This window comes from Anabas testudineus, chromosome 16 (assembly GCF_900324465.2).
Source record: "Anabas testudineus chromosome 16, fAnaTes1.2, whole genome shotgun sequence".
In the NCBI taxonomy this organism is placed as follows: domain Eukaryota; kingdom Metazoa; phylum Chordata; class Actinopteri; order Anabantiformes; family Anabantidae; genus Anabas; species Anabas testudineus.
Window position 1 is genome coordinate 12,054,996 of NC_046625.1, and position 12,329 is coordinate 12,067,324.

Below are 12,329 nucleotides of genomic sequence, written 5' to 3' on the forward strand. Positions count from 1 at the left end.
ATAGATATCATGTTACATTAAACTGTTAATATTCAGAAGATGAGTGGAAGGCAGAGTTGTTCTGGGACGTAGTATACAGTATATGCTTTCTAACACATGCATTGTAGCACCACTGCTCATAGATGCAGTTTTATTAGGCAACACATAATTTTACAATGCAGACATTGTACTTATAGAGTCTTCAGCACTGCTCCTGTCAATTAGGAAGTATCGGGCAAGTCTGAAATACCTCCAGAGCCCTGATGGGGCAGCGACACTGGTGGTGGAGGGATGAAGCTATGGTGTGGCACAGACAGTAATGAAAATTAACAACATATACTTATAGTGTATAAATTAAATTAACTGAATGATAGAAGTACCTGTGATAGTAGGATAAGACTGGAGAAATAGAGCTGTAGTGATGACAAGATGAGAGAGCTGACAGTGTTTTGTTGAACTTGTGCTAAAAGCTTCATTTGTACTTTGTGCATCACATCTGTTGCTATGTGAGAGACTGTTTAACGTTGTGTCAATGTGCAAGAAGCCTTGTTGATTCCTCACATTCTGAGGAAAGAAAATGTAGAATAAAGGGAAGGAAACATGCAGACAGAAAAGAGGAAACACTGGATACAAAACTCAGTCCTGTTTCCCATCATGAGTAAAGCCTTCACGTGGATTTAAAGGTAAGAACAACAATTTCAAAGCTGTAAGATTTTGTAAATTTAAACAAATTGTACCATATTTAAACTTGTTTTTTAATCTTTGCCACCTTCATTGTACAACTGTGAAGGATATAACAGTAAATTAACTTGTATTCTAAGGGCAGCTGCAGGCAATGCATTTATTGAATTCAGTCTAAATGTTTTTCATGTCTCTTTTTGCCTTTTTATACTAGATGAAGTCTTTTCTTCTGCTGGTGATGCTGACAGCATGTTCCGCCGTTCCACAAGGTAAAAAAACAAAACAAAAATTCTTCCTTTACCATACAAAACAGAAAAAAGAGACTTCACAGTAAAATAGCACATGAGACAATTTGGGTATTTTAAACCTATTTAACAAATCTGTCAGACAGTAGTTTAGTCTTCAAAGTAAACCTTTTATTTCATTTTAATTTGATATTATTAATTTAGACTAACTTAATGTGAGATTTGTAACTGTGATGGTTTATTCATTCAGAACATTTATACATTTGTGTAAATACACATTTATTGTGGTGGTTACAATATATAGAGAGAATCATTTCCTCCCTCTCTATTTTCAGATCTGTCAGGTAAAATGTTCACCTTCCCACAAAAAACCAACACAGATTATGTGAGTCTGACTGCGTCTATTCAGGATTTCAGTAGCATAACCGTCTGTCACAGGTATGTAAAAAATTTATAAGGAACTCAACTGTATCCCTGAATGTAAAAATTATCATGAATGCTAATGTCTCTGTAACTCCTGCAGGTCGTTTACAGATTTAAAAAGAGACCATATCCTCTTCTCGTTGTCTACACCCTCCAATTCAAACGACTTTCTGATCTTCTGGGACGACAAAAATAAGGAGCTCGAGCCCCATATCAGGGATCAAACTGTAGAATATGGATGGCCGGACTACAAACCCAACATGTGGCACTCCATCTGTACCACGTGGGACTCTTCCACTGGACTGGTGCAGCTGTGGTTTGATGGACAACCTTCTATTAGAAAGTACATCAGCTCTGGATCAAACATCAGAGGACGTCCTATCATTATTTTAGGACAGGTAAAGTTGCATTGATAATCTCTACAGTCAATGGAAGTTTAACAAATACAGTTGATGCTAACATTTTATTAATTTATCTTTTTAATGTGTACACTTGAGAACAAATAATGTATAATTAATTTACTTTATTTAAAACCACCATAATCTCTACAGGAGCAGGATTCCCATGGTGGAGGATTTGACATCAACCAGTGTTTCGTTGGCATGATGTCTGACGTCCACATGTGGAATTACATCCTTTCCCCCTGCGAGATCCAGAGCTATGTTGATATCCAAAACTTTACTCCGGGGAATGTGCTCAACTGGAAGGCGCTGAACTTTCAGATTACAGGGAGAGTGCTGATAGAAGATAAACTAAAGACCTGTTACTAAGCTTCTGAAACAACAATGTCAGAGTCATAGAACGTCAGAAATAATGTTTTTGTGCTTTTACATCCAGTGATGGGTAAACTTTCAAAGTGTCCAGGATTTATGTTAAATAATTGTCATTAAAATAATATTCCTAATATTTTCAAGTCAATTTTAATGCAGTTATTACAGTACATTAAATACTTATTTTGTCACACAGACGCTGTTTGTCTTTCGACAAATATATTCGTAAAGTGTGGGAGCTGTAAAATGAAGCCTTTTATTAAAGGGACATTGTTGAAGTTATGTAACAAGTCATCTCCATTTATAAACTATGTGTCCTGACTGTTGACTGATGAAAATCTTAACTCTTTGAGATTACTCTGTGACATTTTTCAACAACATACTGATCAATAATTCTTGATCATAGTTCTTCTGAGTCCTCTGTTTTGCGACTCATGGCTCAGATCAGCTGATGACACCATCACTCTGTGTGTTTGTGCTCAATAAAGACTTAAAGCTCATGACTGTGTTTACTAAGCTTAATATTCTTTCATTTGTTAATATGTGAGACTTTGGTTAAGATCAGATCCCATTTCATGATCAGTTCATGCATAAGTTAAAATGTCCAAGTGTTAAAAAATCACACACAGCCAAGTGGAGTTTCGATTGTTAATGTGATTCATTCTGTGCTGCCAGATGTTGCTGGTTTCTTAATCAGCTGGATTTTTTCTCTTCCTAATTTAATAGATTGTAAGAAATATTAGGTCCAGACTAAATTACTTACTTTGTCCATGGTTATTCATATTTTTATTTCGAAATAGATTTTTAAAAACAATCTCAAAAATATATTAAAACAGTTGCTTGGTGAATGTTTAACTATTTGGTAGGATAAGTAAACAAGTTCAAGGTAAAGAGAAAGCGAAAATCAAACATGCTCTCACGTGGATGGTGGATTTTTCGTGCTATAAAGTTAAACATCCTGGTCATAACAAAGGCTACACCCATCTCTAAGGTTGGCAATGAGCATATAACAACTGCCAATAAACATCTCCCTTTTCTTACTTCTAATGAAGTAATTAAGTTTGCAGAATGTAAAATTAAAATGTTTTCTAAGTAATGTCGCAGGTAGCGATGTTTTTATGAGTTTACATTAAACTTTGAGTTTATGCCTCTTTAGAGTGACTGTCATATCTCTCCAATCATTATCAGTGGCCATTAGTTATTGCACAATAATCAACCGGTCTTCTAATTTAACTAAAATGACGATGTCTCATGCTTTTTCTTGTATCACTGCGTGATGAGTATGAATGTAGAGATGTGAGTCTAGATCAAGGTGGATGACTTATTGTAATTTTAAGATGCTTAATAACTAGCATGGTAAAATTGTACCCATTTTAAATTGCAGAAGATCTTTAGCCTTTCTCATGTTTCTTAAGTTCTAATATTAATTTAAATGTGTTAACTGTTTGATTTTCCTTTGTTACAATGGCTAAGTAGTTCAGTCTGTGAGTGCAATATAATACTAGTTGTAAAAGGCCTCATTGTTCATTTACACTTTGTTGGAATCTAATGTCGTGTAAATATATGTATAAACAGGGAGGGAATACAAAGTCAATGACTGCAATGAGGAAACTGCAAAAGTATTTAAAATGCTCGGCGCAACAATGTGACACAGGATTCAAGGTAAGTTTATGGGGTTATACACATTACAACATAGAACATTTTAACTTGACTGTATTCAGTACCGATAGTTTGATTTCTAACTCTGATATCTATATTGTAGCAGGACAACTCCTAATGTATTTTCAATTGTGAATGTTCTGTGTTTGCATCAGATGGCGTTGGTTCTTCTATTGGTGATGCTGACAGCATGTGCTGCTGTTCCTCAAGGAAAAAAAACAAAAATTCTTACTCTACCCAACAAAACAGATAAAGGAGACTTCACAGTAAAGTTCATCAGACAATTTGGGTATTTTAAACCTATTCAACAAATCTGTCATACAGTAGTCTACTCTTATTTCACTTTAGTTTGATATTATTAATTTTTAACTAACTTAATGTGACTTTGGTTACTGTGGTGGTTTATTCATTCAGAACATTTATACATTTGTGTAAATACACATTTATTGTGGTGCTTACAATATATAGAGAGAATCATTTCCTCCCTCTGTATTTTCAGATATGTCAGGTGAAATGTTCACCTTCCCACAAAAAAACAACACAGCTTATGTGAGTCTGACTATTCAGGATTTCAGTAGCATAACCGTCTGTCACAGGTATGTGCAAAATTCATATGGAACTCAACTGTATCCCTGAATGTAAAATGTAAAATGATCATAGTTCTTCTGAGTCCTCAGTTTTGCGACGCATGGCTTAAATCAGCTGATGACACCATCACTCTGTATGTTTGTGCTCAATAAAGACATGAAAGCTCATGACTGTGTTTACTCAGCTTAATATTCTTGTATTTGACAATATGTGAAAATTTAGTGAAGATCAGATCTCATTCATGACCAGTTCATGCACAAGTTAAAGAAATGTCAAGAGAGTTTCGATTGTTAATGTGATTCATTCTGTGCAGCCAGATGTTGCTGGTTTCTCAATCAGTTGTAGTGTTTTTCTTTATAATTTAATAGGGTGTAAGAAATATCAGACTAAATTACTTACTTTGTCAATGGTTATCCATATTTTTATTTCAAAATATATTTTTAGAAACAATCTCAAATACATCTTAAAGCAGTTGCTTGGTGAATTTGCCACTATTTGGTAGGATAAGTAAACAAGTTCAAGGTACAGCAGAAGAAAAAGAAATGTCTGTTATTCCAAATCAAACATGCTCTTACTTGGGTGTTTGATTGTTCATGCTGAAAAGTAAAACATCCTGCTCATAATGAGGACTACACCCATGTCTAAGGCTGGTGATGAGCAAATAATACTTACGATAAACACCTCCCGTTTCTTATTTCTAATGAAGCAATGAGGCTCCACCTGTGTTCCCCCCTTCCTACAAAAGCATCCATTGTTATTCTTTTTGGCATTGCTACTAGCGTGGATAAATTGTATCCATTTTAAATTAAAGATTTTTAGCCTCTCATATTTATTTAGTTCTAATATTAATATAAATCTGTTAAGAAGTCTTCCTTTGTTAAAATTGCTGAGTAGTTTCGTTCAGTCGGTGAGTGCAATGTAATCCTAGTTGTGAAAGATCTATTTTTTTATTTGTACTTTGTTGGAATCTAATTTCATAAATGTATTAACAGGGAGGGAACACAAAGTCAATGACTGCAATGAGGAAGATGCAAAAATGCTGGGTGCAAAAATGTGACACAGGATTCAAGGTAAGTTTATGGGGTTATACACATTACAACATAGAACATTTTATCTTGACTGAATTAAGTACCAATACTTTGATTTCTAACTCTTATCTATATTGTAGCAGAACAACTCATAATGTATTTTCAATTGTGAATGTTCTGTGTTTGCATTAGATGGCGTTGGTCCTTCTATTGGTGATGCTGACAGCATGTGCTGCTGTTCCTCAAGGTATAAACAAATAACTTTATTTTAAGATATACTTCCAAAAGAAGACCTCACAGTAAAGATGCATGCAAGTGCACTGACATTTATATTTTAATAAAAGTCATTATTTAAAATAGGCTAATGCATAAGACAACATTTAATTAGTTAATTTGACACAGTTACTTTACTGAATGTGCAAAGATGTGGAAGAAGTTCATGAACAGACAACAGGTGAACTACGGCAGACACAAAATTCAATACAGTCAAACAGTTATGTAGTAACCAATAACATTTCATGCATTTTACAAAATTATTGCCAGAAAAAGTATTTTGGCCATTGATATTAGCTAATAAAGAATACAACACATTTCATGTTTTTTCCAGTTATTATTTAATTTATTGCTTTAGCTTAGCTGACCAAGTGTCAAAACATCGTTTTATATAATATATTTTTGTTTCAGCTATTTTTTCTATTGCATCATTTGATTTTTTAATGTATGTTTTTTCTTAGATCTGTCAGGTAAAATGTTCACCTTCCCAGAAGCAACTAACACAGCTCATGTCAAGATAAATCCATCAAGACAGGAGCTTCAGTGCTGTGACAGTCTGTCTCAGGTAATGCTGAATATGCAGAATAGAAAAATGTACTGTATCTCTCACAATGAAAACAAAAACATCCTGCATGACGATTTCTTTTTAATGTCTACAGGTTCTTTACAGACCTGCGTAGAGAGTACTCCATTTTCTCTTTGGCCACACCCTCTACTGACAACGACTTCCTGATTTTCAAAAAGCTAAATGGTGTGACTGAAGTCATTATAAGGAATAAGATAGCTGAATTTGCAGGAGATGAGTACCGAGCTGAATGTGTGGCACTCTATTTGTTCCACATGGGACTCTGCATCAGGACTGGGGCAGGTGTGGTTAGATGGAAAGCCTTCAAGCAGGAAATTCATCAGCTCAGAATCCAACATAAAAGGATCCATTCTAATTGTTTTAGGACAGGTACACGTCTTAATGTTTGATATTTGCTTTTTTGTAAAAATATAGATAAGTTTAAATCCAACTATGTAGTTAGAGTCAGCAGAAAGTTATCTAAATTAACTGCTTTAGTTTCACCAATTTAAGCTCCCAAACATGGTTTACACAAGGACACAAATGCTTTGTGCTATACATGATCTGTTACACAGTGCTGTTACATTTATAATAATAATAATAATAATAATAATAATAATAATAATAATAATAATAATAATAATAATAATAATAATAATACATTTTATTTAAACTGCCTTTCAAAACACTCAAGGACACTGTACAATCAACAATAAATCAACACAATAAATCAAAAACAGACTATACAAGTTATTGTTATGAACATGTAACTTGACAAATCTTAACGCAACACAAGCTCTAGCTTCAAGTGAGAGCATTGCCTGAAAGTGCACTATAGCATGAAACAAGGAAGGATCTCTGACCCCATCTGTTTGTGTTAACGTCGGATCAAAATAACTGCTGATTCAACAAAGTCATAGCGGAACATGTGAATATACATCATTATATATATGATTCTTCATCATCTTTACAATTTCAAAATCAAATGCATTTGTGCACTTGGTTGAACCATGTTTGGGGGCTAAGTCTTAGCAGGAGTGAGTAGAAGTGCAGTTCCCCAGGTGTCAAACCATTTATTTAATTGTCTTCCAAAACATACATACATACCATATAAAAATGTGTCATATTACCATAAAGCTGTGATCTAACATTTCTATCAATTTACAGGAGCAGGATTCCTATGGTGGAGGGTTTGACATCACCCAGTGTTTTGTTGGCATGATGTCTGACGTCCACATGTGGGACTACACCCTGTCCCCCTGTGAGATCCAGAACTATATGTCTGATCTCACCTTCACACCAGGAAATGTGCTCAACTGGAAGGCTCTGGACTTTCAGATTACAGGAAGAGTGCTGACAGAAGATAAACAAAAGGCCGGCCTCTAAACTTTTGTAAGACTATCAGTGTCATACAAAATTGAAAAAGGCTTTGAAAAGAAAAAAAATCTTTGTCAGATCATTGGAAAAAAATAAAAAATAAAAAATAAATCTGTTCATGTGATCAAATCCAGCAATTGTTAAAATGATGAAATCTAATCTTAGCACCAAAGCTTGTAAAAGGGAAATCTGCTGAAGAATATAAAAATAAATAAATAAACATATTACGCACTCAATGTGAATGTTCTTCAATGCCTGGAAATGTAGCAATAGTAACCTACTGTTTAATTTACACCTTCTGTGTTCATTTCTCAGTTACCTTCCAGTGATTTATTCCTACCCAAGAGTCAAGTTGTGTTGTTATTGATACCGTCTGTAATCCAACATTTAGCTAATCTTAATAGTGGAAGTTTGAAAATGTGGAAATTACAAATACAACATGTTATTTTAATAGCAACAATTGGGCACAATAAAACCTTTCCTGGAGGAGCAGCAGCTTGTGACTATATGACTACTACACCTGTGTTCCTCACCCCAGGTGCCTCCCAATAGACTACTTCCATTTTAAAAAGTTATTTTTTATTGTAATTAAAGAGTTAACTTTCAAGCCTCAACTACCTCATTATCGTGTACAGATGCATCCTGTACCCAGTGTCAGCAGAGCTGAAAACCTCATCTAGTCTTGTCCTGTTGACCTCAGCTTAAAGCAGAGTTTTTTGGGGTTTTTTTTTTTTTTACGAGCTTACAGTTCACACTTCTTTAGACACAGAAACTATTTCATATTTTTGGGAACTAACTTTTGCTGCATCCAGGATTGCAAAATAATTCTGCATTGCATCAGCTAGAAATTCTTTGAAACCATGTTTTGCAAAATACAAGCTTCATTCCAATCAGCATCTCTGGACATTTTTACACTGTATGTAGTTATGTGACATTTCATTCCCATTTTTAAATATTACGTACATGTTCCAATTATTAATAGACATCATTTGACATTAAACTGTTAATATTCAGAAGATGAGTGGAAGGCAGAGGTGTTCTGGGACGTAGTATACAGTATATGCTTTCTAACACATGCATTGTAGCACCACTGCTTATAGAGGCAGTTTTATCAGGTTACACATAATTTAACAATGCAGACATTGTACGGAAAGAGTCTTCACCACTGTTCCTGTCAATTAGGAAGTATTGGGCAAAACTGAAATACATCCATGGGTATGGGATGGGCCAGTGACACTGGTAGTGGAGGGGTGAAGCTGTGGTGTGGCACAGACAGTAATGACACTAAAATTAACAACATATACCTATACTGTATGAATTATATGGCGAGGACGAATACTGAATGATAGAAGTACCTGTGATAATAGGATAAGACTGGAGAAATAGAGCTGTAGTGATGACAAGATGAGAGAGCTGACAGTGTTTTGTTGAACTTGTGCTAAAAGCTTCATTTGTACTTTGTGCATCACATCTGTTGCTATGTGAGAAGACTGTTTAACGTTGTGTCAGTGTGCAAGAAGCCTTGTTGATTCCTCACATTCTGAGGAAAGAAAATGTAGAAGTGGATAAAGGGAAGGAAACATGCAGACTGAAATGAGGAAGCACTGGGTATAAATCTCAGTCCTGTTTCCCATCATGTGTAAAGCCTTCACGTGGATTTGAAGGTAAGACCAACAATTTCAAAACTGTAAGATTTTGTAAATTCAAATTGTACCATATATAAATTTGTTTTTTAATCTTTGCCACCTTCATTGCACAAATGTTAAGGATATAACAGCAAATTAACCTGTATTCTAAGGACAGCTGCAGGTAATACATTTATTGAATTCAGTCTAAATGTTTTTTATGTCTGTTTTGCCTCATTATACTAGATGAAGTCTTTTCTTGTGCTGGTGATGCTGACAGCATGTGCCGCTGTTCAACAAGGTAAAAAAAAAAAAAAAATTCTTCCTTTACCATACGAAACAGAAAAAGAAGACTTCAAAATAAAGTTCATCAGACAATTTGGGTATTTGAAACCTATTTAACAAATCTGTCATACAGTAGTCTACTCTTATTTCACTAATATTATTAATTTATACTAACTTAATGTGAGATTGGTTACTGTGATGGTTCATTCAGAACGTTTATACATTTCTGTAAATACACATTTATTGTGGTGATTACACTATATAAAGATAAGAGAACCATTTCCTCCCTCTGTATTTTCAGATCTGTCAGGTAAAATGTTCACCTTCCCACAAAAAACCGACACAGATTATGTGAGTCTGACTGCGTCTATTCAGGATTTCAGTAGCATAACCGTCTGTCACAGGTATGTGCAAAATTTATAAGGAACTCAACTGGATCCCTGAATGTAAAAATTATCATGAATGCTAATGTCTCTGTAACGCCTGCAGGTCGTTTACAGATCTAAAAAGAGACCATATCCTCTTCTCGTTGTCTACACCCTCCTATTCAAACGCCTTTTTGATCTTCTGGGATGACAAAAATAAGGTGCTCGAGCTCAATATCAGGGATCAAACTGTAGAATATGGATGGCCGGACTACAAACCCAACATGTGGCACTCCATCTGTACCACGTGGGACTCTTCCACTGGACTGGTGCAGCTGTGGTTTGATGGACAACCTTCTATTAGAAAGTACATCAGCTCTGGATCAAACATCAGAGGACGTCCTATCATCATTTTAGGACAGGTAAAGTTGCATTGATAATCTCTACAGTCAATGGAAATTCAACAAATACAGTTTATGCTAACATTTTATTTATTTGTCTTTTTGATGTGTACACTTGAGAACAAATAATGTATAATTAATTTACTTTATTTAAAACCACTATAATCTCTACAGGAGCAGGATTCCCATGGTGGAGGATTTGACATCAACCAGTCTTTCGTTGGCATGATGTCTGACGTCCACATGTGGAACTACATCCTTTCCCCCTGTGAGATCCAGAGCTATGTTGATATCAAAAACTTTACTCCGGGGAATGTGCTCAACTGGAAGGCGCTGAACTTTCAGATTACAGGGAGAGTGCTGATAGAAGATAAACAAAAGATCTGTTACTAAGCTTCTGAAACAACAATGTCAGAGTCATAGATAGTCAGAAATAATGTTTTTGTGCTTTTACGTCCAGTGATAAGTAAACTTTCAAAGTGTCCACAATTTATGTTAAATAATTGTCATAAAAAATGTCCTAATATTTTCAAGTCAATTTTAATGCATTTGTTACTATACTATATACTTAATTTGGTTACACAGACAATGTTTGTCTTTCAAAAAATATATTCTTAATGTGTGCGAGCTGTAAAATGAAGCCTTTTCTTAAAGGGACATTGTTGAAGTTATGTATGATTGGGTTTCAGTAATCTTCAGTTAAAGGGGGAGTTGACAACATCTTTTGCTCTAAACTGACTGATGTTGTCTGGGTGTCCATATCTGTGGAGGGTAGCCACAGTAACAAGTCATCTCCATTTATAGACAGTTTGTCCTGACTGTTGACTGATGAAAATCTAAACTCTTTGAGATTACACTGTGAAACTTTTTAACAACATACTGATCAATAATTCTTGTTCATAGATAGAGACCTCTGTTTTGCGACGCATGGCTCAGATCAGCTGATGCCACCATCACTCTGTTTGTGCTTAATAAAGACATGAAAGCTCATGACTGTGCTTACTCAGCTTAATATTCTTCATATTTATTAATATGTGAGACTTTGGTGAAGATCAGATCCCATTTCATGACCAGTTCATGCATAAGTTCAAATGTCCAAGTGTTAAGAAATCACACACACACAGCCATGTGGACTTTCGATTGTTAGTGTGATTCATTCTGTGCTGCCAGATGTTGCTGGTTTCTCAATCAGTTGTGGTGTTTCTCTTCCTAATTTAATGGATTCTAAGAAATGTTAGGTTTAGACTAAGTTACTTACTTTGTCCATGGTTATTCATATTTTTTATTTCAAAATAGATTTTAGAAACAATCTCAAATATACAGTATATTAAATTAGTTTCTTTGCAACTATTTGGCAATAAGTAGGCAATCAAGATAAGTAAACAAGTTCAAGGTAAAGGGAAAGCGAAAATCAAACATGCTCTCACGTGAATGATTTATTGTTCGTGCTGTAAAGTTAAACTCCCTGGCCATAAAGAGGACCACACCCATCTCTAAGATTGGCGATGAACAAATAACAACTCTCATAAACAGCTCCCTTTTCTTATTTCTAATGAAGTAATTAAGTTTTACATGCAGAATGTAAACTAGAAACCTTTTCTAAGTAATGTCGCTCCTCAAGGTATAAACAAATAACTTTATTAATAAGATATACTACCAAAAGAAGACCTCACAGTAAAGATGCATGCAAGTGTACAGATTTTTTTATTTTAATAAAAGCCATTACTAGAAAAAAGGCAAATGCATAAGACAACATTTATTTAGTCAGTTAGAGGCAGTTACCTTACTGTATGTACAAAGACAGGGAAGAATTTCATGAACAGGTGATCAAACTACGGGAGACATCTAAACAGGAACAAAATTCAACACAGTAAGAGTTATGTGGTGACCAATAACATTTGATGCATGTTCCCAAATTTTTGCTGGTAAAAGTATTTTGGCATTTATTATTAGTTACACAAAGAAGACAACACATTTCATGTTTTTTCCACTCATTATTTCCACTTACAATTATTTCATATATTGCTTCAGCTAACCAAGTGTCAAAACATAATTTTATATAATA

At 34.7% G+C, this 12,329-nt stretch overlaps 2 protein-coding genes and 1 pseudogene across 3 annotated transcripts; all 3 read left to right on the forward strand.

Annotated features, from left to right (window-relative positions):
* The first annotated feature begins 874 nt into the window (after nucleotides 1-874).
* LOC113170078 (C-reactive protein-like) lies at nucleotides 875-2,186 on the forward strand. The gene is made up of 4 exons (XM_026371972.1): nucleotides 875-929; nucleotides 1,241-1,343; nucleotides 1,429-1,726; nucleotides 1,880-2,186. Exons 1-4 carry the CDS (start codon nucleotides 875-877, stop codon nucleotides 2,096-2,098), a joined length of 675 nt encoding a protein of 224 aa, XP_026227757.1. The 3' UTR covers nucleotides 2,099-2,186.
* Nucleotides 2,187-5,080: 2,894 nt separating this feature from the next.
* Nucleotides 5,081-7,803, forward strand: LOC113170075 (annotated as a pseudogene).
* A 1,399-nt stretch (nucleotides 7,804-9,202) lies between these two features.
* On the forward strand, nucleotides 9,203-11,248 carry LOC113170076 (C-reactive protein-like). Of its 2 annotated transcripts, XM_026371970.2 has the most exons (5): nucleotides 9,203-9,252; nucleotides 9,460-9,514; nucleotides 9,800-9,902; nucleotides 9,988-10,285; nucleotides 10,439-11,248. In XM_026371970.2, the coding sequence occupies exons 2-5, from the start codon at nucleotides 9,460-9,462 to the stop codon at nucleotides 10,655-10,657; spliced, it is 675 nt and encodes a 224-aa protein (XP_026227755.1). In that variant the 5' UTR covers nucleotides 9,203-9,252; the 3' UTR covers nucleotides 10,658-11,248. The 2 variants fall into 2 exon arrangements, with proteins under 2 accessions (XP_026227755.1, XP_026227756.1); XM_026371971.2 differs by lacking the exon at nucleotides 9,203-9,252 and having other exon boundaries at nucleotides 9,464-9,514; nucleotides 9,800-9,808.
* Nucleotides 11,249-12,329: the final 1,081 nt, after the last annotated feature.

Bases quoted from the DNA above. Each gene is read 5' to 3' on its own strand.
- LOC113170076 (XM_026371970.2), top strand. From the start codon at position 9,460: ATGAAGTCTTTTCTTGTGCTGGTGATGCTGACAGCATGTGCCGCTGTT. The intron at 9,515-9,799 runs GTAAAAAAAAAA...CTGTATTTTCAG, and splicing joins ATGTGCCGCTGTTCAACAAG to ATCTGTCAGGTAAAATGTTC. The intron at 9,903-9,987 runs GTATGTGCAAAA...TAACGCCTGCAG, and splicing joins AGCATAACCGTCTGTCACAG to GTCGTTTACAGATCTAAAAA.
- LOC113170078 (XM_026371972.1), top strand. From the start codon at position 875: ATGAAGTCTTTTCTTCTGCTGGTGATGCTGACAGCATGTTCCGCCGTT. The intron at 1,344-1,428 runs GTATGTAAAAAA...TAACTCCTGCAG, and splicing joins AGCATAACCGTCTGTCACAG to GTCGTTTACAGATTTAAAAA. The intron at 1,727-1,879 runs GTAAAGTTGCAT...TAATCTCTACAG, and splicing joins CTATCATTATTTTAGGACAG to GAGCAGGATTCCCATGGTGG.